Raw genomic sequence first — 27,163 nt, forward strand, 5'->3', positions numbered from 1 at the left:
GCTTTTTAAAATGTCATCTTCCTAAAACTGGGCTGAATTTTTAATTCCATTTCTTGAGTGATTTTTCTCTGTATTGTGATGGCTGGGTTTGTAGTTGCTTTCTTTCCTAGAAGTTTTGGATTGTCTGTGGTTAAATTGACCATGTATTCATTGAGGAAAGTTAAATATGAAGATGGATTCTGTTTATGCTAAACAGTGGATCAAGTTAGAGCCATTCTGCCTGCTCTTCAACATCTCTGAAGAGATTTTAATAGTATGAACACTAAATTACCTAGCTAAAGGTCTTCTAAGTTTAGTGTTGAAACTAAAATAAGTGTTGTTTGTTGTTTCAGATAGTGGTGTACGTAACTTTGTTGGAGAGTCCTGCCTTTCACTGCCTGGATCCTTTTAACAGTGTGCCAAAGGTGAGTAGTTCAAGTTTAGGGGTTATTTTTGAAACTAAAGATAACGAGTGAACTGGATGTATTGCTTGGGTTTTGCTTTTATGTAGTGTAGTACTTGTGATTTTTTCCTTCTTTTGAACTGCTGGATGAATGATTAAATAGCAAGTCCTTTTCCTTCAGTGATCTGAGACAACTCAGTTTTAGCTCTTACTTTCAAAAAAAGACAAGAAAAAAGGATAGGCTCAGACTATTAATTAAGCACTAGATACTGCTACCACTGGTTTTTGCCTCCTGTCTCCTGTTACCTACCACTTTGACTTGGGATGTTTCCCCCTGAAGGCGCCGTAGGCAGGATGTGGTGGTGTGGGAGGTATGGGGGACTAGCAGCCATCCATAGCCTGTGGTGGAGCAGGCTTAATATTATTCTTTGATTGAATTCTAAAAACTAAGTAATAGCTTATAAAGTATTGAGAGGAAGGTTTGTGGGTTTTCTGTGAGAGTAGAACAAAATTGCATTCAGTATATACAGAGTATCTTCCTGGGCTGGCTCTGAAGACCTGAAGTAACCTAATGAAGCTGTTGTTTTCCAAAGGATTCATTTTGTGGTAGAGTCTGGCTGTCTTCTTTCTGTTAATTCATGTACCGTGTTGTCTGTTTCTAGTAACTGCAGTTGATTGTTGTGGCTTAGTAGAGATTTATTAACAGAGACTTTTAATAAAATGAAACCTCATTGCAACCGTACCAAAAACTAAAAGCAAAAAGGCAGAACACTGAATGAACTTTCGGCATTGTAGTAGTGACTGTAGTATGGAGTAGAAAACTGGGAATCTTCATTTCATTCATTACTTTACCAGGTGGATTTATTATTTCTTACTTAAATTCTCTGTTTATAAAATAAAATAATGTTACCTTCTTGAGAAGGAAGTTACGAAGGCTAATTATTGACACTTTTGAGCCTTCAAATGGAAAGCAATGTATGAAGTCCTCATGTGCCTTGATATTAGTTTAGAGTTCTGTTAAATACTTGTTCAATGAAGTGTTATCAGATGTTGAAATTAGACTTAATTTGTTTAATAAAGTGCAGGTGAACTAGTTAGAATTAAAAATGCAATCCAGTCTTAAGTATAGCACCTACATATGTTTTCGCAAATGATTCAGTTTCCTTCAAACTGAAAAGGAAATTCTGAAGTACTAAGATAGAAACTCTGAGATGCTACAGCTGGCTTTTGCACTACATTTTCAAATAATCTGATATATGTCTTTAAACGTAATGAACAAATTTATAACCCTGGCCTTTCCAACAGATCAGAGTGTAGCCTTGAACATTTTGTATTTGTGTTTAAAGAATAATAGCGAGAAATCTTTTGTAGTAATTTTCTGGAGTAGAAACTCCAGTAAGTTTCCGTTACACTTTTTGTGTGTTGTGTAGGTAGCAAAATTAAAATATTCTTGAAAGGGCTGTTAATGTGAAACCAAAACAAACGCACAATCCTAAAGCCAATGATTCATCAAACTGCACACTTAATGATAATACAATTATTCTAATTTTTCTACCAAAATTTCTACTGAAAATTAGGCTTCTGTTTTACTGACTGTGCCCCAAATTTTGTATTTATTTCAAATGTGTAATATAAAACTCTTCAGAGCTTTATCTTCAGAATCTCTTTCTTGTCCTTTTTTATAATAGTTTTCAGTTCAGTGTTCAGTGAAAATAATTAAAACAAAATCCACTGCTTTGTTCAAGGAAATAGGTGTTTGGAATCTGGGTTATGGATATAGAGTCATCTATTTGTTGAACTTATTTCTGTGATATTTGGCTTATTGAGTAATTTTTTCTTCTACCCTTTGAAACAAGAAGTGGGGAAGGGAACCAAACATGCCCAAAGTGAAGGTGTTTACATCAGGTGAAGGTTTTACATATTTCCCAAAAAGATAATAAATAGATAATAGCTCACTGAAAGGAGGAGAGGAAGAACTGTTTGGACATGTCAGCTGACAGGACGTGCAGAGGTGTCCTTTTTGTAAATCTTTTTTTTTTTCTTCCTCCTCTTTTTTTTAAAGTATGGGTGCCCAGAATACTTGCTGTGTCCAATTAGACAACACTTACTTTCAGTAACAAAACTAAATCTAACTTCTGTATTGATATTTTATGTCTTTTTCCATCCTTTGTGTGCATGTTTCTGATGGGCTATATTCAACTTGGTAAAGATGTGATTCTGCAAAACATGGAGCATTCTAATGCCTTTCCTGAAAGGAAATGAATGCATAGGTGTGGGTTCAGTAAAGCCTACACTTGAAGTGCTTTGTTGAACCAGAACATAGCAAACCTTTTGCCCTTTGAAAAGGAAATGCAATTGGCAGCAGAGTAAATATTCACAAATTACACTCAAACTGTTCTTAAACTTCACTGAACTGTGGACAATAATGTGTCCTTACGGGATTTTGTTGAGTCAGAACTACAGTGTAATTATTATATGGTTGTCAAGATCTGCCAGCTCATCTTTTATCTAGCTGGGCAAGCTGGCTTTTTTCAGTTGCTCTCCCTGCCCGCCCCCCTCCCCATGGAAAGCACCCTTTTTAAAAACAATTCTGTCACTTCTGCAATTAAATTAGGATGAAGCTACAGATGAAGTCTAATGTTCTGGCAATTTATTGCAGTCATTTAGTTGTTGCAAATCTGAAACTATCCAAAAAAGCATTTAACCTCTTCTAGAACATCATGTTGTATGTAGTGGTATTCTGTACTTTTGAACTTGTTCCTCATTCACTTACAGTCTTTGATTCAAAAAATAAATCACATCTTGTATTTTCACAATAGAATATTTTGAAAAGTGATTGCAATATTAATATGTGCTTTAAGCAGTTTTTGCATTTTAGATAAAATCTTTTGGGAAGTGTTCTTTAATAGTATAATTTTTTGAGACTTCATACACCTTTACGGAATGTGCTGTTTGGTTCTTCAGGGATACCTCTGTACGCAGGAAGGAGATTGTTTGATGAGATCAGAAGCAAACAGGTACAAGCAAAGTTATCCGTGTCTTAGGACTCAGCAGATTTGCCAAACTGTGATCAGATGTCAGTGGCTACAGTACCACAACATTTGGTGGAAAGTCTGGTCTGTAAAGGTACTCAGAACAACTGCGACGCAAATGTGCCTCTTGCTTTGCGAGACTGGGGACCTGCTCACAGCTTATGAAAGACTGATCCTCCTCCTTGTTTAAAGAGGAAAAAGCAGCACAGAAATTTGAACTTAATGGAACTGTTTGCGATGCTGTATCAGAAAATTTGTTGGTATTCTTCTGTGGATCAGCATGTTTGTAGTTGTTGATTTTTGAGGAATTTAAAGCCAAGGAAAATAATGTTTGTATGAGTTAGTTATGGGAAATTTTGATTCTGACAGTAATTAAGAGAATGAAAGGTATGTACTGGGTGGATGTCTGGATTCCTTTCCCTTTAAAAAAGAAAAAGTTATCTGTAGTTAGGTCACTTATCCCAGATGTGTAAAGTGTTGATTTTAAGCCTTTGAATGCAACTTCAGCATTACTTAAAAATATTTACAGACATCTAGTATAATAAATGAATTTCCAGAATACTGCCCGTTATGTTATGCTAGTGGCATAATACTTTCTAAACTGTAGTTGCGGACAGTAGGGAAGAACACTTTCATCTCACTCCTACTCCCCGATAACCACGGGTATACCCCCCAAATAAAGCGTTCTTCCCTGAATTATGTAATTTTAGTACTTTCTTTTTTAGGTTTTTATTTTGCTACATTTTTTCTGTTTCTCTCTGTAGTAATTGTAGTTCTTTGCATGAAAATACAGACGTGTTTTTATTTACTAATAATATCAAAATAGATTATTAGGAATCACTTGTCTATAATTTTTTTCCAGCTTTGATAGCTTCAGGTGCAACTCAGTTTTGTAGATATCAACAGTGCTTGTTACGGCCCACAATGGCCTTTGCAGTATACTTTAACTGCAATCTGTATGGATTCCTCATCAGAGAACACTGTACAGCTTTCATCAATACATGAAAATTCTGTTCAGTAAAAATAAAACAATGACCACGTTTTTCCTGGTGGAAGTAGTTTTGTGGTTTGATAGTTGGTATGGACTTTGGCTGTCTTCTCATCCAGCATGTCAGTTTTTCTGAGCCCAGAAAAGCTTTGCCTGCTGAAAAGAATCTAGGATGTTGCTCACGAATATAGCTATGAGTTAAGTTAGATATATATAAAATAAATATATATGAATAAGCTAAGGTTAGGCTTGTACCCGACTATATTCATGAACTGAACACAAAACATGCAGTGACCAACCTTAGTGTCTTGACCAGTGTTCAGAGGAATGCCACTGGCAGAACTGGTTACTGAGCCCCTGTGTCTGTGGTTTCAAAATAAACATATCCCTGGGTTACACCAGGTTCAGTTAGAAGATTTGAATATCCACTGCACTTCAGAGGGACAACTGGTGTGGCTTCGAATATGATCTTGCGAAACTCTTCAGGATAGTTTATGCACAGGGAGCATAAAGCGTTTGTGACTTAGGTGAGTGTTACACATAGAGGCACAGGTCGGGGAAAGTCAGCTTGAGGCTTTCGGGATGTGGGGACTGTGTGGTGGGGCTGTTATCGGCGCAGGGGCGGATCAGTGATCCCAAACCCTCCTGAAGGAGGAAGCAGATCAGCAGCTGAGGCCACCGAGGTCGCCAAGTTACTCCAAGATCTAACTGCCCCTAAAGGAGCTGTTGTCATCTGCTTGCAAATGCCTCCTGGAGACGCCCTCCCCTCGGGTTTCTGAGGGGTGCCATGCCTGTTTCGTAGCTCTTTAGGGCTCACTGCCTGAGCTGGCACTTTGCAGGAGCGGGCACACAGCCAGCGTTGGCTGTAAGTCGCTTATAAAATCAGCTGAAGGCTTGTTCCTCCATTTTGATAATGGCTGGAAGGCAGTTTGTCTGGTGCGGAGGCTTTGAGGGAGATCGATTGTGTTAGAATTGGTGTGTAGTAGAAATACAAACGTTTACAGTTTTAGCTGTATTTTCAGTAGTGCTCTTAACATATTCCATATATCATATTCAAATGGTATGTATTACATCAAATATATTATGATATTAAAAAACAGGCTTGCTGAAATATTGCCTTTTAATGAATGGAAGAGACTACACGCAGTTCATCTCGTTTCATATGTAGTGAATGGTTTTGTGTGTGTTACCCAGAGGCGCTCTGGGTAACTGCTGAAATTGGTGGATTTCACAGAATAGAAAATATTTAAAGGTTAGTGTGGTATATTTGCTGTGGAATTCTGTTTCTAATAACTCGGTTAATTAAGCTTGGATTACAATTAGTGTTTGCACTGTAGTAACAAAGCTCGAATTGTACTAAGCAGAGAGGACTGAGAAAATGAGCTTGTCCTCTTGTTTATTTTTTAAGTCAGTAGTAACATGAAACACAGAATACCATGCATACAGATACAAACCTTTTACAGTCTATTTTTCTTTCCCTGATTTTGAGAGTCTCATTTTAAGACATCGCAGGTGCCTTGCAGTCTCCTGGGTTTAACCCCCACTTTGCTTTGTGCTCTCTGTTCACACCCTTTTGTTTCAGGGATCCCCTGCAGCTCTCATCCCTCCTTATTGTGGAGGCTGTTGTCTGTGTCAGCTGCTCTTAGTTGTTCTCTGTAATAGAACCTCTGTGCAGCTTATTTTTTACCTGCTCTGTCACCCTTTTTCCCCCGCCCCTCTCCTTTCTTTTAAATGAACCTACTCCTGCTTTTTGATTCAGCAGCTGTATGTGCAATCCTTCCAGCAAATCCCCTGTTACTGTCATTGCTACTCACGCGGGTTTTTTTTCCTCACTAGTCTGAGTCCTTGCATTTCTTTTTAGCACTTCTTTTCCTTGTGACCACTTGTTCCACCTCTTCCCTCTATCCTATAAAATTTACCTGTAGCCTCATTTTTTTTTTTTTTAATATCAAATACTGACATCTTATCAGACCTGTTCCTATATGGAAGTGAAGTATCTGCCTCTGATGCAAGCAAGGTATCGCAGGTGATGTCAGAGATCCTTTGTCTGAAGCAGCAGGTAGTTTGGGGGGCCTGGATTTTCCCAAGAGGCTGATTTTGAATTCTCTATCTTGCACCCAAATCAGTAGTTTTTTGTCCTTCGGTGCTTAGCACATTCCCTGATAAGCTGGGTTGTCTCATACCGTTACTTCTCAAGTTATCACATGCTAGCCCAAAAAATGCTGTTGAGTGAGGGTTAGACCTCTCATTATATTTGATCTCTGAATTTGTCTTTCAAGATTAAATAATCAGAGTATTACTTTTCCTTTCTTAGCTCTCCCTCAAGATTACTGAATGGCATTTTCTAGCAGCTCTGGATTTGTATAGGATCTGAAAAAGTCTGTTCTGTTATTGCTAGAGAGTGTGCTGGTTTATGATGATGAAGATCGGGGTGTTTGGTAAGCTAAAGCATTTATCTCAAAAGAAAAGGGTGTGACATCCTTGGGTTTACTTAAATGTTTTGACTAGAACACAGACCTGGGTGTGTATATATATGTATGTTTATAAAACTGGGTTTGAAACTAGCTCCTAAGCAAGGTTTTGACAGTTGTGCTCTTTAGAAATTGAATTTACTGTCAGAGGGATAATGGAATCTTGCATTCTCAACTGTTGACTTGCGCTTCAGGCACTTTTGGGATGCATGGCTGCTATAGCATACTTTCTGACTGCAGTAAGTTACTGAAACTTCAGGAAGTCTTGACCTGTGAGCTGTAACCGTGTAATTGGTAACACATCATCATGTGGCCAAAATGGAGGCATCCCATATGTGTGCTGGGCTTATGTCCAGTTGTGCGAGGAGCGGCTGCTGCTGTGTATTCTCCAGGAAAAAAGGTGGTGGCAGAGAGATCAGCAGGTTGTTGTGACCTTGCTGTCTGGCTGTGGTTCAGGAGAAGCAGAGGAAAACGTCACAAAGCAGGCCACCGGGCAGACTAAGGATTCTGGCCTGTGAGTGGTGGCCGGGCATCTCCGCATCCTGAGTCAGTAGCCTGACTAATTCTGTAGAATCCTTAAAAATAAGAGTAAGAAAAACTGAGGGCAGCATTTCATGCAATGACACAGTACTGCTTACCTTTTTGGAACTAAAGCTTGGTTTCAGATTTGAGTTTTTGAACCTAAATGTACTACACACTAGAGGAGCAGGAGCAAGACATCAAATAACACTTCAGTCCAAGATCTGTTCCTCAGAGCATAATTTTCAACAAGGAGTTTAAGAACAAGAACAAATAAAGTAAAAATGCTTGGTATTAGTCATTTGAAGCATTCAGAGGTTCTATGGTGCAGGAAAGGAAAAGGGATATCTCTTCTGTAGGTTCTCCCTGAGGTCCAGGGGGTGAGCGAATGCATGTGTCTTCCCCCTTCTCCCTATTCTCTTCCCCACCTTGAGGTAACTTGTGAATTTTTATATATTTGCTCTTACTTCTGATGAGTCACGGGATTGTAACTTGCCACTCCTTTCATGCACTGTTCCACAGCTCCCAATATTTGTGTATGAATTCTCTTTAAAAAGCCTTTTTCGTTGAGGCCTGATGTGGATTTGGTAACACTGTTGGCTTCTCTTAGTAAGGTCTGATTTAGATAATGAAGAAATTGTCTACTTCTGTTGTAATATTACTTATAACGGAGTTGTGGTGTGTCGCTCTTGAATTTTGACTATGAGTAATAACTAAGGTACTACAAGAAGCTGTCAAGTACTAAATATTTTGTGTGGCGCTCAGCTAAACTTCTATATGAAACAATGATGGCATATTCACTTTTATTGAAACTCAGTAGCAATATAAATTTTTAAATTTGTATTAATTTAGAAGTAACAAGAACTCTGTGGCTAAACTTCCAAATTTCAGACTTGTGGTTTTGAACCTGGTTTTCCTTTATTTAATCTTGGTTCTAGTACAGATACTAGTCCACACAGTTTCTCTCCATGTTTGGAAATTATTTGGCTACTATTATTTCCCTTTCACATTTGTTGATGCATTTTGTTGCTATCTGGTGGGAGTGAGGAAGAAAATGTGTCTGTGAGCATGTGAGGATAGAATGTCTTGTCAGTGTAAGAGTACATAACATTTCTGGATGAAAGGGAATGTAATGTAGCAGCCAAAGCCAAATGTTTAATTTTGAACCGATTTGTTGTTTATTGCAGGGAGATTTTTTTCAGAACAGTGAGCTGTGGAGAAAATTCTGGCAGAAGATAAAACAGTAGGAGGAGATTTAGAGGAGTTTGGAAAGATTCAGTTTTATTCAAGCACTGGAGCTGAGAGTGGGAATAAAGGAGGACGAGAGTCCGACATTGCCAGGCAATGTTGGTCTCTATTGAGTGTGTATTTTGCTCATAGAAATGTAGGCTCTGCTTTTTCTTGGGTTTGGGTAACTGTTTCTATGGAAAAAGTCAGATATTCCTAGTCTTTATCTGGTAAAAGTTTACTTCCAGAAGCTTGTCTTTTTGAGCAGCAGTTCTGGTGCAGTGGAAAATCATGTTGGGGTATTAGTAGTGGAACAACTTTTTAGGTTGTCTGTGTAAGCTCTCTTAAGCAGCTGATACCTCAACTGCAATGTAAGAGTTCAGAATAAGGAACATCTTCCTAACGTGCTTACCGCTGCCTGCGTTCTCTGGAGCACGCCTGGCAGAAGGGTTTCGGTAAATCCCCTTTCATCCTTTTCCCCCTTTGGTGAATGGTGTTTCTCTTGGTTTTGTGTCCCTCCCCTTCAACTGAGGAATTAGCAATGGCTTGCTGTTGTAATCATATGGCAGAGCACTCACAAGTACTATTTTTTACTATTTCTGGAAGAGGACCTCATTTGAACTGGAGAAAGGTATGTAAGAAAAAATTTTATTGAAATAAATGAATGTTGACAACATTCCAGACCAAAAATGCAGCCTTGACTTTAAATTTAAAGCGTTTTTAAGAGCTGTAGGACAGGTCGTTTTGAAACCTGTTTTATTTGGAAAAGTGTGAAGGATAGAGTTTCCTCAGCACTTGTGTTTTGGGAGTGGTAAGAGAGGATTCCTGTCTTGACTCTGAAGAGCTGTTAGATGGAAGGAGAACAGATAACTTTACGGGGAGACTGGTATGGCCCTTTCTTGCCTGTGCTGATACTTTCCCAGTTGTGTAGCATTAGCACAGCAGTCAGTCTGACCAACAAGAGACTTGTGAAGCCGCAGTATTCGCTCACATATCATACAAGATCCAAGAGCATCTCTTCATTTAAATTGTGCTTTCTCTTGGCACGTGTCCTATCGGGAAATTAAAAGGATAGCTTTCTGAGTAACTGTCTCGGTCCAGTCTTCTTCAGGAAGATGTACAGATTTATACAAGAAGAAATCTAATGGTATTATCTGTTTCTTAATGAAATCTAACACTGTATTCAGTACTTCAAGCTGCCTCATTGGTTACATACATAAGCACAGAATCAAGAATGATACCTTGCACCCGGTGATTATTTTTAACCTGTACTATTCAAAGACCCTGCTTCTAGAAAGTAGCTTTTTGCCTGAGAAACACTCTTAGATATGAGAAATAGGTGATCAGTAACCCCAAATTCAGGTACAAATCCGTGGAACTTTGCCTTGAGAGTTAAATTGATAAGTGTCTTAATATTTTTTTTCACTGCCACATGCATCTTTTTATATTGGATAAAAATTGTGGTCCAGGTGACCTGATAAAAAAACCCCAGAAGTCTAAGAATTTATTCAGTATTTGAAATGACAGTAAACTGCAAAGCTCACGGGAACAGAGTCTGAACAGGGCCCTTAAAATACTTAGTGCTCTGTGAGCTAGAAAGTTAAAAATTGTTTTAATGTACATGTTTTTCACATTTTCCTACTGTCATGAGGTAGATTGAATGGGTTTTTTTGTAAAGCAATTGATAAATTGCTTAAGACTATAAAGTGAACATTGTCTAGAAATGGACAATGTACTCCCTTTTTTTTTCCTTAAACAGCTTTAGTTGGGAATAAATGCGTTTTTGAACTGAACAAACATCTCTTCCTCTTTCTAGTTAAAAAGTGAATATCTGATTTTTCTATTGGGGAACAGAAGGTCAGCAGTTCAATTTTATTTTCAGCCTTTTATAGACAGTTTAAAGTGAAATCTCTTGAAAAGTAGGTAGCAGTGTTTCAAGGGATTAGCAGTAAAACGTAGCAATCCACAGTGATTCTGAGCTTTGTCCTTCTGTGCGAGATCAAGGTTAAACTTCTTATGACTGAGGACTGTTCTTTGTTTATACAATACACAAATGTGCTAACACTTCCAGTGAAGTATAATTCCTGCAGACCATTGAATGTTTGAGCTAGGGGAAATGAAGCTGCAATGGAAGCAAATCGTTCAAACACCTTTTTTTTTTTTTTTTTTTTTTTATCTTGAAAAAAGTTCAAGGATTTCTCCTTTATAAAGTTTCATGGTGTTCACCGTATCCTGAGTGGCTGGCTGTTTTAATTTCAAGGCAAGAAGGAAGGTTTATTGGTAGTGAGGATGAAAGTGCACGAACAGCGGTATACTTAATTTGTTCTTCCGTAGAGCATGTTTCACCAGTCTGTCATGTAGATAATATTACCTAAATGTCCTCTCAGTAGGGTGTCTAGTTTTTTCGATGATCTTCTGTGCTTGGCTCCCTCCTACCCCCTTTTTGTAAGGGACTGTGGAGAAGTTGGTAGGTGTAAAATGATTTGTAGTTTTGTCTTGTTTAGATGCCTAATGTATGCTGTATTCTTCCCGGACTTTCCCCTCTCTTCTATCTTGGGGGTATTTTTTTGGTCTTTGTGTATTTCCAAATGTATAGGTAAGCTTAAATGTTTTCTGCTGGGAGGAATGGAGAGATAACAGTCCAGAGCAACACCAACAAACATTAAGCTTATCCGTGTCTCTGACTTAGTAGAAACACCCATAAACGAATGTGGAGATGTGGCCATTAATCATTGCTGCTGTTTTAGAGGCGAGATGAGGTCTCTTTTCCCCAAAGTTTCCTTTAGTGCAGTTGAGCTCTTTATTAGCTGTGTGGCTTTTCTGAAACGGCTTTTCAGAAAATTCAGGAAAAGGTGAGCTGATGTTCTTTTCTGACCCTCTTGCTGTATATATCTAAACGTGAGGCAGCGTTTGGGGTTCTGTTGTGTTTACTCTGCAGCCAAGAAACACAGGCCAAAAAAGCTGCCTCCTCCCTGTTTGTCTCATGCATTTTACAGCCGAAAGGTCTGACAATGTCCTCTCTGCATGGTCTGGGTTTTACCATTGCTGTCTAGAATGTGGAAAACCATCGCTCTTGATGGCAATGCCTTCAAACTAAAGCAAGAAGCAGCTTTTTGCCCTAATAGTGGAAAAAGTCACCGCAGATTGGGTCATCCGCAGTAACTGCATCTGCGTAGGCTGCTGATGGAGGCAGAACGAGAACCTGCAGCCGCTGCCGGCACCTGCCTTGAGCCCTGCCTGCTGGTGGAGCTTGCAGCAACAGATGCAGGAAGGGGGGGTTGAGGGCAGATGGCCCGAGCGCGCTGGGGCTAAAGGCTAGAGGGAGGGGTTGGTAGGAAGGGATGTTAGCTGGCTATCTGCGGTTGGAGTTGCTTTATATTTAGACGTTGGGTTTTTTTTTTTTTTCCCTTCCCTCTTTCAACAGACTAAACCGAGCAGCGATAACTTAATAATTCATGTTCCTCGTGTTTTCTGATAAGTGTATAATAAAAGGGTATGAAAAGATGCAATTTTGTACAGTCTTCAAGATATGGGGAAATACCTTCTTCCAAAAATACCATCTGGGTTGGATAAAGCACTAATAAAATCATCTAACTACAAAAATCCTCTCCCTTAGTATTTTTTGCCTGGTCTCTAGAAGGTTGCCGGTACTGTATGTTAATCTTCTGCCCTGCTTTCTGAATGAAATAAAAATACAATTTCTTAAAAAACACCCCCACCCCAAGCATGCTGAAATATGTTTGTTTGGGTTTTTTTAATCCCTTAAGGTTGTCCTTAGCTAATTTCTTAATAGTCATCCCATGTTTATGGAAAGACTCGAGCCAGATTTTTATTGTAAGCCCTTTGCCCTGTGTGTTGGTGACCACACTCAGTGTTTCAGCTTAGCTAATTAGAGTGTTTTCTCTGTAAGTTCTCTTACTATTATTATCTGTCTTTTAGGCAGAGGTAAGTTATAAGGCTCCGCGCTAGTATTGCAAAACTTTAACATATGTTGCTATAATACCAGCTTGTTCCTGTAGAATACCAGCTTTTTGTCCTTTGAAATAGCATTTTAAATTTAAATCATCTGTCAGAAGCTAAAAATGAACACTGTCTACTTTATAATAGGCATGCTGTTCCAAAAAGGGTATAGAAATACCCTTTTCTTTTAAGTAAGACATCAAAAGATTTTTAAAAACTTAGCTTCCCGAGACAGCAGAGTGCTTATCACATAAATAGGAGAGGTAGTACTTTGTATTATGTGTTTTAAAGACTGTCACATTGATTAAGCATTTGTATCTTGAACTGCCTCAGACCAGGAATTTTGTGGCATAGCAGTATTACTAATGAAATTCTAAAAATCTGAAATAGGGAAGGTTAGCTTGTATGAAGGTCACAACATGAAACAAAGGGAACATCATATAAAATTAGGGTGGTATTGTGTGAATTAATAGCAGGCCAGAACTCAAGATTTGTGTTCTTTTAGTGCTTCAGCAGCCTGCCTTATAACAGCCCTGATGGCTTTTTCTTTCGACCGCTAGAGAGGTAGCGAGCTAAAGTATCTGCTACTTTCTCAAATAAATGTTAGCAATTTTATTCTTATAATATTTTCCAGAGTCTTAACTGTTGTGACAGCATTGCGTCCTTTTCGTGCAACTTCAACTTTTTCTGAGACCGTATGCCTCAAGTTATGAAGCTGTATTAGTCTGAATAATGGGTAGCTGTGACTGTGAGGTGACCTTGGCTTACAAGAAAGGTGGAAAGATGTGAGCTGGGGGATTGCCCTCGCTGGGTGTGCTGTGCTTGGCAGCCTCTGCCTTTGAGGGCACCCCTGCTGCTCTTGCCTGGTAGGCACCGGTACTACGCCTTCCTGCTGGAGCGGGCTCGGAGAGCTGGAAGGGGCCTTGTCATCGCCGACAGCTGTTGGAGGTGGTCATCGCTAAGACTCTGGGCTGCATGCAAAGCATACGTGAGTCTAGCTGAGGAGATGCACGCTTTGTGATTGAAACTATTCCTTTTCCTTAAATGGCGAGTTTACATTTTGAAAGATCATTTGAAGCAGTCCCTGCTTATTTCATCTGGGCAGAGTGATTTGTGCGATAGGCTTCGTGAAAACATTGGGTGGGAATTTTTTTTACAAACATCCTTTTATATGTTATTATGTAAAAATACATAAAGTGAGATGTATTTTTTGTTGAACGGTAAAGTGCTGTACTGACTACTTAGCAGGAAGTATGTATTTCTGGGTGTTTCTAATCTGTATTCTCCTTCATTTCTTTGCGTGTCTTTTAAAAAAGACTTCTAAGCCACTTATGAGACAAAAAAACAAGCTTAACTTTTGTGCTCTATTGGAGCTACGCAGAAATTCGTTACCACTGAACTTGTCTTGAGGTTTCCTGTTTGCAGTTGTTCTGCAATGCAAGATACAAGGTGCTGGAGTGTAGCTGCAGTTGTATTAGAGATTGGGATATCAGATATGTTGTGGGGCCAAGAGAAGTAAACATTGCTTAGAGCTGTCGGAGGCCTCCAGTTGAAGAAGCAAAACCCCAAACCTCACGGCATTGTGCCCTGAAACAATAGCAGGCGATACAGAGGGGAAGAGGGTTTGAGGTGTGCAGGGGCAGGCTGTTGGGTAGCATCAAGATGAAGTTACTTAGCTAATACGGTTCTAAATTACTAGTTAAGACTGGTCCTTCACTTTTTTTGAAGATATACAGACCGCTTGTATTTTAGGAAGAAGTATCATCAAAAAAACCCACACTTGAGGTGCCCGTAGAAGTGGGCCTTGGCAGGACAGTCCTGCCTGTGGGGCATGGGCTGCAGCACCTCCAATGTGATTAACCGTTCCACCGGACTGTACTGCCCTCACAGTTTTATCTATAATTATTGGTTTGTTAGGGGGTTTTTTTGTTTGTTTGGTTTTGTTTTTTTTTTCCTAAGTGACTCATAAGGAAACCAAGTACTTTTGCACCTAAGAACAAATGTCTTGGGACATGCCAGAAAGGCTCATGGTGTCTGCTGAGCCTGCCTTTGGAGTCACCCCTGTGGCTGTGCCTGCCTGGCAGCTGGTTCTTCATCTGTCCAGCATGGGTGCGGGCTTGAGTGCATGGGTAGACCTAAATCAGGAGCTCAAATGAGGTGAAAAATGTACAGAAAAACAGTTTGTTCATGCCGATCTTCCTTAAAACCCTTTTAATAAGTACTAATTGCTCATGCATAATCTGCTGGTATGCTGTGTGGGGTTTTGGGGGGTCATTTGTCTCTTTATTTTTCTTTAGGATTAGACTTCGTGTGACTACTTGGTGGTGTTATCAAGGACATCCAATTTATGCTTTCAAATTAGTTGCACAACTATAACTGTCCAGAACTTCTTCATTGCTCCAACTTTTCCTTAGAGTTGATGCTAAAACTGTAAAAGCTTTGTGGACAGTTCTGCCATCTTGGGGTGCATTTGAAGATTAAAAGTGTTTAATTTTTCTTATTATTTTTATGCCCTAGTTAATGACAGAGGAGAAAATGGTTGTCACTGTAAAATAAGCCCATAGTGTAGAAATAAGTATTAAACATTTTCACATCATGTGCAGGAAACTTAATGTTCTGTCTAATTCTGTACTTATTCTATTGGTAATATTTAATTTATTCCAGATGCAGTTTAATAACTTTTTATAGCTCTTAATGAGCTGAACTGCACTTCTTTTGATACATTCAGTTTGCATTTCCTGACTTGAGCTTGTTGCTATCAGTTTTTCCTTTTCAAAGAAAGGGCTGGGGAGAGGGGACACAGAAAACCTCTAGAGCTTTTTGCCTCACTTTTTAAACAGGGTATTCTTTTAACCATATAATACTTCTTTCATAAATGCTAAATTGTGAGAGTAGGTTGGGAAATGCAATAAAACATCCCTCCTTCGCAGTGGATCCATTTATTTACATCTTTGTTCACATTCTTTACAGCTTCCACTCATGCTTGCTTTCAGCTTTGAAAAAACTGACCCTCCTAAATTATTGACAGCGGCTTCTGTTGGTTGTGACTGTGTCTTCAGTTTGCACATCAAAGTAAATTAGATAATAATCACTTGCACTTACTCAGCTATCACTTTTAGTTCAGTGGTCAATGCATCTAATAAGACCTAATAGCAAAATACCCCAAATTAATTGTCAAGCTTGTGTTAAAACAGCCAGCAATTTTAGGCAGCCCAGGTATGTGGTTTTTTTTTTTTTTTCTGCTCAGGTAGTGGTTTGACACCTCAGAACTGCATAGCCAGATGATGAATGTTTGGCCACTACAGCTATTTAGTTAGCTTTCTTTAAAAGAAGGGGGGAGTATTCTTAGAATAATTTTTGGTGCAGTGACCTCTTTCCAAAGAAATGTGTCCTTTGGGGTGAATTGACACACATTATGTGCAGTATTAAAGTGTTAAACTGCAGCAACAGTTAGCCAAGGTGGCCTTTATGTGATTCATCTCCATTTGTCTGAGCGCCAGCAGATAGGCCATGTAACAAAGCTTGGAAAGGGTTTTACTGGTTTTAACAAAGGGCAATGATTTGCCATAATTTGGGTCAGCTTCTTTCCTCTTTTTATACCTCTGCATTTTGAGATTTTCTTGTAGCAATCATTAGAAATACAAAATTTTGCTTAGTTGAGGTTAAGGTTGGTCTTTGCATGAAGGAGCTATTTTCCCGTTTTTTCAAACATACATACTTTAAGTGTTAAAAATGCTGTGTTCTACTGGAAATAGCTAAAAATAAATCCAGAAGGTGTATTCTTTTTCAGAAGTTTTCATTTGAATTCACATTTCTGTTCTTTTTAATGCCTCCTGAGTTCTGTCTTTGAGTTTGGTGCTTTACTGAACCCCAAGAACCAAGTGAAACAATCTCAAATGTAGAGAGATGCACTTTTTGGAAATCTTTCTACATGTCAAAAACTATTCATCCAAGCTGATTTAAAAAAAAAAAAAAAAAACCCAACAAAACCTAACCACACACCCACACATGCAATAAAGAAAACAACTGTAAGTGAAAACAAAGCTTCAAACCTCCTGAAACAGTAGGCAGGCTAACCAGAGACTGCATCTTCATAAATAAGAAAGCTTCAGACTTAGAGTGTACTTCAGATGAATTGGTGCTAATACAAGTTATTCTATCAATTACAGAATACAATAAGCACATCTGCTTACTATGAAAGAGGCATTGATGGAAAGAGACTTTTTCTTTTATTTTCCACAACTGTATTACTTTAGAGGACCAAATATTGCCTATTTGCTGTAGCTTATGAAAGATTAACCAAGCGGACACCAGATAGCTGGCCCATCAGCAACACGTGCTGCAGGGTTCAAAACCAATTTTGGTTTTCAGAGTTTGGGGGCAGGAGAAGGAGAGGTTGTTCAGCCTTCAAACCTTAGGGGAAACTGTGATATGTCATTAGTTATCTTTTCATTCTCCCAAGACAATTAACTAAATATTGTATAGTAATTATGTCTTTTATAATACCATATAGCAATTATGTGTTTTATGCACATCAGTGTCATGTAAAAGCCTCCATATCAATTTAGTACCTTTCTTTCAGTGTGTCTTAGGAGGACATCCAATTCCAGAACAGTCTGTTATATCAATTGTCACTTCCTATTAATAGAATTTTTGGTTGTTCCCTTGGTGAGGGATTAAATTTCAAGCATTACTGTCAGTCATTTTTCAGCCATGTTTCTTTTTTGCCAAATAAATTGTGAACAGGGAGAGCAACTGCTTCTTTTCTCACTGCATCTTTAAAGCTCAACCATACCTCCTGGTTGCACTACCTTAAGTAACCATAACCCTGAGTCTTCCTCCTGAAGGCAAGAAGAGATGCTGCTTTTCTGCCCATTGGGTCAGGGCATTAAACTAGTGGGAGTGTTAACTTATGTCAGTCTATAGGAGAAGATTCCAGTTCAGGTGCCATGCTGGAATGGATCCTTTCTTATTTATCACTGTAGAAGAAACACATATGGGTGAAAAAAAATAATCCGGGCCTGGTAAAAGAAAATGAGATCTGTGTAACAATTGTATATAGCTTGATATTTAAAATAACATCAACTGAGCAGATATTTCACATGAAAAATCACTAGCAGATTTACAAGTTTGTGGGAGCAAATTCTCTTAAGTTCTTCTACATTTAAGTTTCCATCATCTCAAATATTGTTTGCATGGTTCAGTTTTAAGCATGTGTTCAAAATGGCATAGGTGGTTGGTTATGTTTGGGGTTTTTTTCTGCCATTAATAAATTCTTGAATCATTGATAGTTTATTGGACATAACCTTTTCCTTTCTGGACTTTTTTCTGATAAAGTCTGTACAGGAGCTGTAGTGCTAGATATTCCACTCATGTCTACCTTTGTTCTGCCTTAGGGTTAGCTAATGTTCCTCACCTGTCTGAGCAGGCTTTCAGTACAGTCTTCTTATGAATGACTTTACCTTGGCTGGGTTTTTGTTCACTGCCTTCCTAGCCTGGCAGATTTTTCAGTTTTTCCCTCTGTCCCAAGCGTGTTTTTTGTGTTGGAATATTTTCCCATGTGCTTCTGCAGTAGGGCAGCTGCCACTGAAGACAGGACTCCTAACAAAACCTAAACTGGAGTGAAGAAACAAAGTAGCTGAAAATAACCTGAGCTCAGTCTAAACTAATTAGTTGTAACATTTCAGCAAATACAGTATTGGTAAAAAAAAATTATTTTACTATGACTGCTAGTTATGAAGGAAATGGTGGCTTAAAAGGGGTTAGAAGTATGCACCAGTCACATAGTTAATATAAGAATTACCTTTAGAAGGTCTGGGTTGTGCAGTTTTGTTTGTTTGCTTGTTTAGTGTGGTGTCTTTGTTTTGGGATTTTTTGTTTTGTTTTTGTTTTAAAAACTGCAGTTGGAAGTTGGATTGCCATAAAAGTAAAGCAAATGGCTAAAAACAAGGCTATACATACACTTTTTTAAAGTGAAACAGTCTTGTACTGCGAAACGGCTGTGTTGCAATTAATAAATTTGCAGTTCCTTGCATAGGTATTTCAAAGCTTTTCACTGGTGCTTTTTAAAGTGGGGGGTGTTATCCTGTCAGGCAGGAGGAGAAGATTCTGTATGTCAGCTCTAGGACTTTGGAGCTTTTTGAGGAGTAACATTCCAGAAGGCTGTACACTCTTAGTAATTTCTTGATGTTGGAGGAGTCTTGTGTTAACATTAGCATCTATGGAGACTCTGGTATTTTTGTTGTGCAGTCTAATAGCAGTATACTAAAGAAATTTCATTTTTTTGAGTGCATGTGAAGTTTTTATGGGGCACTCGGATGCTTTGGAAGGTTGTATTATTGGTTTTCTTCCTTATGTTTTTCCCCCGAATCTAGTTATGTCATTTGCTTCTAATCTTTTGTTTGGCACACAGCTGTGTTGCAGAAGCATTTCAAAAGTATTAATTCTATAGCCCCCTTTCTAGGGAACAAATGTGTCCTTATTCACATACAAGGAAATCTTAGCTCTGCAAATGTCACAGGAAGAACCTTATTGTCCTTGATGGAGCCAGTCTAATGATGTAACCAGTAGAAAGTATTTTAAGAACTGTAATACCAGTTCCCCACATTTAAACAAAACAAACAAAAAAAACCCCACCAAACAAAAAAACCCCAAAACTCTAAAAACCCAGCACAACCAAACTCCTCCACACACATGCATGCAGCTTTACATGGACAAGTGTTCAGCTGCAATTATATGATGCATTTTGACTCCTTGTCCCCACTTGGGTAGGAATGCTTGTGCCATTAAGCATTCAGCAAAACCTGGAGTGCTTTACTGACTTGCGTTCTGCGTGAGCATGCCACTTGGGAAACTTTGCTTCCCTACAGTTCTGCCAAAATTGCATCATGCAAGAGGTCTGCTTGTGAAATGACATAATTTCTCAGGCAGAGTGGCAGTTTTACACGTTGGCAGTAACTAGAATTGTAGAAATTGGGTAGCTTGGGGTTCCCTGTCCTCAGTGAATTTCAGAGGATTGTATAGCTGATGTCGTCAGCCCTGACGTGCGGTCTCTTCCTGTGCTTCTGTCCTTGCCCAGCACCTTGGGGAAACACTTGGCAACTCTTAGAACAGGGCCAATTCAATTTTTTTTTAATATTTTTTTTTTTCCTTCAGAGGGATAGGATGAATTTAATAGTCTTCCATCAATCACTAGTCAATGTGGGGTTTTTAATTATTAATATACTGTAATATTGATAGCTAATTTTAACTTGCCTGTGTTGTGAAAATAACCTTTTTTAGAAGTGGAGCCTGTGTGGTGGCAACATCGGCCAACTGCACTGATGGTGGCCTATTTCTTCATGTTCTCCATGTCCCCAGGGACAGTAAGAATTGACCATTTTACAATTGCTGAGATAAAATAAACCAATCTAAATTGGGGAGAGAGATTATATTGACAATGCCGGCCTCCAGAACATGCTTGATTGCAGTCCCCCTGTGGCTACATCAGCTTATCGACCTGTAGGCTATCTGTCCATTTTATGTGAGTCAGAAACCAGGGCAGTTTATTGGAGACTGCGGTCCAGAGCTCAGGCTCTCCTATGTCATTGTCAGACAGGATTATTTTTTTTTTAGGGGAAAAAAAAATTGTTGAAGGGTAGAGTGACTTATTTCTTGTAAAATCATCAATTCCACCTGCATAAGTCACAGCCTGTTTGAACTGTAAGGGTTGTGTTTCTTCTCAGTTGTTCAAAACGTCGTAACTTCTTTTTGAATTCATCTTGGGGCTCTCAGCTATGCAAACTCATATTTGAATAATGATTTAATTGTTGCATGTTCCTTTGTGTTTTCTAAATGGAAAATGAGAACTTAAGCCTGTTGATTTCAGCTTCAGATGTTCAAAAATGTCATCCTGCCTTGGCCGTGAGGGGTGACATTGCTGGTGCTTTCCAGAGCTTTGCTGTCAAATAGTTTAGCAACCATAGCTCAAGCCTATATGATGCTCTCCTGGAAACAAAAGTGATGATAAGAGGAGGCTATTAAATTATAATAGAGTCCACTATTGTGCTTTATGGTTATAGGTTAACTTGAAATAAGGAAAACACTTCTTTTTCTTTCCGAGTAGACTGCTGGGCTGTCTAGCATGTAGTTTTCACAGCTTGTACTGTAGCTAAAGGGAGAAAGTGTGTGCGCGTGTGTTTACAGACTGTAGAAGGAACCCTCTCTGAATATAGGTGATATAACTTACATGCTGAACAGAATTTCTGAATGAGGTTTGGGGTTTTTTTTAATTACCTGTCTGTCATGTAAACTACGAGGTATCAGAGTTCATAGGGTTGTGGACTGCTAAGAACCAGGCAACAAAGCCAAATCCTGTTAAAAAGATCCTTGGATGTTCATAGTTTGAAGTACTCTGGGACCTGTTTCTACTAATCTGTCATTTAAAGGAAATTACAGCTTTTACCTTTTAAAAAAAATAATCTGCTACATTGATTTTCAAATATATTCTCACCTCCCACTCTCTCCTGTCCTCCTCCACTTCCCTCTCCCCCAAAAACCCCTGCCAGCTACTAGAAAATTTTAGGTAACTTCTCAGAATTTAGAGGATAAAATCAACATGTTTTGGTTGGCATTATAATATGTTTGAATGTCACTGGTACTGTCACGGGACTTTTCTCTTCCTTGCACACTATTGTGCTCCCTCACATTGTTCCTGGTAATTACTGGGATGCGTAGGAAAATGTGGAGGCATGCAGCTGTCTTTATGCAGCTGACAAATAGCTTTGGAAAAGATTGTTCTTGTTACATGTAAGTAAAAAAGACAACTCGTTCAGTCTTAACAGAACTCTGGATAAGTTTCAGGTAGGGAAGAAATGAAATGTAATCAAGGGAAGCACAGTGGGTACTCTTCTCCACACCACTGACTCGTGCCTGGCACAAGACCGCAGTGAGCTGGGAACTTCCTGGGAGCAAAGGGGGGGCGAAGGCTTCTCCTAAAAAGCAGTCTTGTGCTGCCTGCATGAAACATTGTGAACAAAGCCTTACTAAAGACAATACCCTCTTCTTGATGGCAGATTTCCCTGCTGAGTTACATTACTTCTTGAAGTATTTTTAACTTCCTACTAAAAAAAAGATGGAAAACTTCATTTAAATGCAGAAAACTTATAAATAATATGTTAATATGAGGAACTAGGGCAGAAGGAAAATATATTTTTGGAATGTTGCTATTTTTTTTTCTTTTCCTTAGATCAGAACTTTGAATGCCAGGTGTGGGATAGTTTTATAATGCTATATGCAAAAACTAAATGGGTTTTATAAATGAACCTTTGTTAATATATATCTGAGTAATATCTTATATGCATTCAGAGGAAGTGAGCACAATATATCTGAGTAATATCTTATATGCATTCAGAGGAAGTGAGCACAATACCTTATGACAAGAATTTACTATAAAGGTGTTGTCATATTTTAGTGGCAGAAAAAAACAAGAAAGGTCAATATGACTTCCCTTATTTTTAAAAGGAGTTCCAGTCTATGAGGTTTTTCTCTGTATGGCTTTCTCATTTTTCCCTACCCTTTTCTTGCTTACTTCAGAAGAGCTCGAATTAAAAATGGAGTAAGAATTACATGATATAATTTACTGATGAGCATGTTTTAATATTTTGTTGCAGAAGGACTCCATGAAAGATGACAGAAGAAGTTATTGTTATTGCAAAGTGGGATTACACTGCACAGCAGGACCAAGAACTTGACATCAAGAAAAATGAGCGTCTTTGGCTATTAGATGATTCCAAGACATGGTGGAGGGTAAGAAACGCGGCCAACAAAACGGGATATGTGCCATCAAATTATGTGGAGCGAAAAAACAGCTTGAAGAAAGGTTCTCTGGTTAAAAATCTAAAAGACACGTTGGGTAAGTCCTTTTGTATTTTCAAAGAAGTTTAGTAGACTTGGTGGGTTTCAGATTGGGAATGTAATGTGCATATAAATACTTATGCATCCAAACATGCTTGTTTGGATTTTCTTAATCCTTAGTTTGAGGTGACATGGTGGATGATTTAGGGAGGGAGGGAGAGAGTCGGGATGGGGGAGAATCATGTGGAAAAATCTGTAACAGGTTTTCTCACATCACATCCAGGAGAAGATGATGGTATTTTTGTTCCAGTTTGTGAGAGGTTATGTATTTTCAGTGGCCGAAGAACTATGTTTTCATTGAGATATCAACTGCTAAATCCTCTCCTTTCATGCCAAGTCCTCTCACTCAGAAATAAAAGGATGTAAACTGGATTGTTCAGCATAGCTATCATAGCAAAGCTAAATCACTTTGAGTGGGATTATACGATGTGGCTATGTGCAATGTCAGGGGTTAAGTTTCTGTGGTCTGAGATGTTCCTTCTGCTTCCAAGTCCTTAGTACGTACAGTTTTATATTTGAACATAAATTCTTCACAACAGTGTATTATGCTTATAAAATAATATACCTTTGAAAAATTTTGTGTGTATTTTGAAGAAATATATTTGGAAGTCAAGTGAAATTAATTTTTTTCTTTATTTTTGCAATGGTTTTTAATGACTGATTAAATTACTGAAAAATAAAGGGCTTTGCATATGGCTAGAAAAGGTTAAACACAGCGATAAGTGATCATTTTACATATAGAGGCCAAAAAAACCCTACTAGATGTATTTTAAGATGTAACGAATAAAAGAAAAACAGATACGTACCTGGAGGTGTTTTGAGATTATTTTTTGCTTGTGTTTTGGTTTTTGCCTGTGTTTTGCAAAGTCTTATATAGGGAAAACTTACTCTGTTGCAGTTTGCTGTAGAAACTACTGACTCTTCAACGGAAAAATTAGAATTTGGGATTGGACTTGTTAGAAAGCAGAAAGGTTCACTTAAAAATAACATGGCAATAACTTGTGTAGGTTTATCACAGGTGTCCTGTGCTAGTGTTGTATCTAACAGGTTAGGTTTCTTGGTCACTTCTTCATTACCATGTCCTCCATTGCTGAGCTGCCATGAAGTACATGGGAATTGAGGACTACAGGACGGGTGGCAGGCAAACAAGGTTATCACAAGATGTACCATGGTAATATTTAAAACCATAGGCCTTTCTACAGATACTCTTGGAATATACTCATTACAGTGCCAGCAAGTGTGATTATGCCTTTTCAATGATTTGTGTAAAGAATAAGCCCCAATGTCAGTTAGCTAGTTAAAATAAAAACCCCAGTTGTGACTTTAAGCTCCTTTTATATGGATTTATGTTGTTTAAAAAATATATATTTTGTCTAAAAGCTACTTTACGAAGGGATTGTGTTTCTATTATGATAACATAGCAAGCATTTGTGTAATATGTGGACAGTATTTACTTGATGTCAGTAAACACATTTTCATTTATATGTACCAGAAATATGTTTAAGGAAGGAACAGAGACATGCCCTAGTATATATGCATGTTTACCTCCTTGTTCTTGACAAAGCTGTGTGCTGCAGGGTGCTTCACTTCACTACGGTGGTGACTGATGAAACTGTGAGAACAAAGCTTGGTGGTTTCATGGCTGAGCCTTCGCTAGTGTTGCATCTTCCAAACCTCAGCCCTTTGCACACACATACACGGGTTTTTAAGTTCTGAAGGACCGTTATTACAATCTACTGATTCCCCTGTACCTTTTCTAATAGTTTTCTCTGTGTGTTGTTTTTTCAGCTGAGGCAGAAAATACTGTGTGGTGGAGCCTAGCTTTTTCTTTTGCAGTGACCACGTGTACCTGCTAAGCATACAGAGTGCAAAACACCTCTCATGCTCTTTTATGCTCGTACATCCTGTGACAGTAAGAAACTGCCTAAGCCATACCTAACCCACAGATTGGCTCAGGATATTCTTAACATCCCCCCCAAAAAAGTTGGTGCTTAAAAGTATTCTTTTTTTATAGTTTAAGGGCTGTGAGCTTCTTGGCATAATGAAACTTATGTCTGTGCACCATGTATCTGTACAATTTTTTTTTTTACCTTTCCTGAATCAGAGTCCTCAACTAAACTATAGTCTTTAAGCCTTGCTTGTCGTCTTGTACAGTAATTTCCTTTTCAGAACAAGGAGAGCGTGTGTCCTTTAGAGGATCCTTTGTTCTGAGCAGCCATCAAGAACGCACTTTTTTTTTTTTAAACAAAGGCTTGCAAATTACAAGGCTGATGCTTGATTGACTGAAACAGCTTCTGAAAGTTTTGCTGTGCCCAGTGAAACAAGTTCTTAAGTTCTCTTTATAGAAATATGTCTAATGTTTCGTCAAACATGCCTCTTCTGAGATCACAAGAAAATTCTCATTAAAATACCTGCTAACCCAGCAGAGATGGGAATGGCGGTCATGAGTATCAGTCCTTAAACCAAATCTGTTTCCAACTTTGATCTTGAAGCTATTACCAAAATATCAGGTACTGAACTAAAAAAAAAAAAAAAAAAAAAAAAAAAGTCATTTGATAATCAGTCAATAGTTAATCATAAGTCTTATGAAATCTCAGGAGAGAAGCAGCAGGCTCTTAGCTGCTTTCAGTGACAAGGCTAGCGGGCTTTAAGGAGAGGGACCCTCTGACGTACCCGGACCCACCTTTCATACTTGCAGCGCTCCAGCAAACGGTTCCTGCCATGGAGACGCACTTTTCCCTGCCTCTTCCTTAATCAATTACATTTCCTTGTGTTCAAACATACTTCATTTGAAAGCATTGTTACCACACAAATGGTGTAGTGTGTTGTCTATGTGATTGCCTGTAGCTATCTGCCACTCTTATGCTTATCCACAGTAATTACCGGTGGTTGATTTATACTTACTTCCAGATATTCAATAAATATGAAAAGTGCCAGCCATAGTTCAAATTGTGGCAGACCCCATAAGAGCTATTACTATTTAATTAATAGTCCCCATAGTTGGCTGTTGAAGATGCATCATCTAAATAGTTCTTAATCCATGTAGTCTGTATTCTAATGAAAGTTTATGACACCAGTTAATACATCAGTGTCTCGTACATAAAAAGCCAAATACACCACGAAAGCTTTATGGAGTTGCCTTTACCAGGAAAACTTTTAATCTCATCAGAGAATGAAGTCATGCCTGTTTGATGCTGAAAACAAATTTTCCCGGAACTCTGTTGACTGTCGTTAATTGAATCTCAGCCCTTGAATACTTTATAAATAGAATCCCATCAGCTTTACAGTTGTTTGGCTTGGGTTGGTGGAAGGTTAATGGGCATGTGGGTACCTAGAACATGCAGCTTGATGGTTTCAAACATCAGCCTGTGTTCAGCAATGTCTTAAGGCTTCTGGAATTTCCATTGTATTTCAGCATTTTTTTTGGAAAAGAACATCAGCAAATAAAACGTATTCAGAGCCAGCTCTTTTAAAGGTGTTGGGTGCATATTAAAGTGCTGATTAACACTTGTTTAGCATATGTTCATTAAATTAGTTAGTTACTTGTGGACTGAAAAACGGCTCACCTCAAATCTCAAATGACCCCCAGTAATTTCTGAAGAGATATTGGACCATCCTATATCTTTTTACAAAACAATACCCTTTTCTGCACCATTCACTTTGTCTTTCCCCTTCCTAAGGGCTTACTCTGTTATACTGTAACTTCTTTTAGTCCTGTCATCAGGGAATTTTTCAAAAACTATTAGCTTTCCTCAAGTGACTTGAAGACATGTTGAGACTTGTAATTTTTTATTGATGGCTGTCTGTTTTTGTTATTTTCCTGTTTGAAATCTCTTTCTTGACTGAACTCTAACGGATACATAGCTACAACGGCCTGGTTTTAATTATGGAAATATAGCGTATAGGCCACCTATTAAGTATTTCAAGTGATTCATCTTCTCATTCCCTTTTTTGTCTTAACTGAGTGATACTGTGAGTAAAAAATTAATGGCAATTTAGGCATTTCAAATTACTGTCTTCTGTTTGTTCATATTGAGTGAAATCTGGTAATTATTACTATTCTTAAGGCAAAAGCCAGCTTCCAGGCCTGTGATTAAAATTTCATCTTCATTCATTATAATGAAGTTTAAAATAGTTTCCTTGTACAGTATTTCTTTTGTGGGGAGGGTATTTTTTATACATTTTGATTAAGTCTTACTAAGCAAGAGACCTCCAGCATGCATCTTCCAAACTGTAGTTTTCTGTAATATAATTCTTCCCATGCGCTGAGGGTGGGAAGGAATTCCCATACCCATTTGGATGGAGCGGGTGTTTGCCAGCACCACCCCCAGAGCTGCCTCTGAGTGTGGCTCCACGGGTTTCCCCTTCTGCAGCAAAGATGATCTCTACACTTGCTGGCTCATCTCTGTCATGCCAAACAGAAACCTTATCTGAAGGAAGTAAAAATAATTACAAAGTCAGTTGTTTGTGTAAGCAAAATAAAACTTCTGCATTTTTTCCATCTCTTTGCAAGTCATTTTCCTGGCAACAGCACAGCTCCCCAGGCAGCAACGTGCCATGGGTGACTGATGCGTGTGATCCAGCAGCAGGGTGCTATTTTCACGGGAATCCGCGATTTTCTGAGCATTACTGCTTTTGCTTCACAACCAGCACAGCATAATAGGGATTTCTTAAAGGCGTCCGGTCTTGC

General features: G+C 38.6%; 1 protein-coding gene across 2 annotated transcripts in view; it reads left to right on the forward strand.

Moving 5' to 3' along the window:
* Nucleotides 1–354: 354 nt before the first annotated feature.
* The window catches only part of NCK2 (NCK adaptor protein 2), a 54,850-nt gene continuing 28,041 nt past the window's right edge, over nucleotides 355–27,163 (forward strand). The window contains exons 1-2 of one of the 2 annotated variants that reach the window (XM_009490242.2): nucleotides 355–404; nucleotides 22,230–22,471. In XM_009490242.2, coding sequence (XP_009488517.1) covers nucleotides 22,246–22,471 — 226 coding nt within the window. In that variant the 5' untranslated portion in view covers nucleotides 355–404; nucleotides 22,230–22,245. Of the gene's footprint in view, nucleotides 405–11,427; nucleotides 11,472–22,229; nucleotides 22,472–27,163 lie in introns of those variants that run through there. The other variant, XM_075716524.1, reaches the window with a different exon arrangement.

Source organism: Pelecanus crispus, chromosome 1, assembly GCF_030463565.1.
Source record: "Pelecanus crispus isolate bPelCri1 chromosome 1, bPelCri1.pri, whole genome shotgun sequence".
Lineage (NCBI taxonomy): Eukaryota > Metazoa > Chordata > Aves > Pelecaniformes > Pelecanidae > Pelecanus > Pelecanus crispus.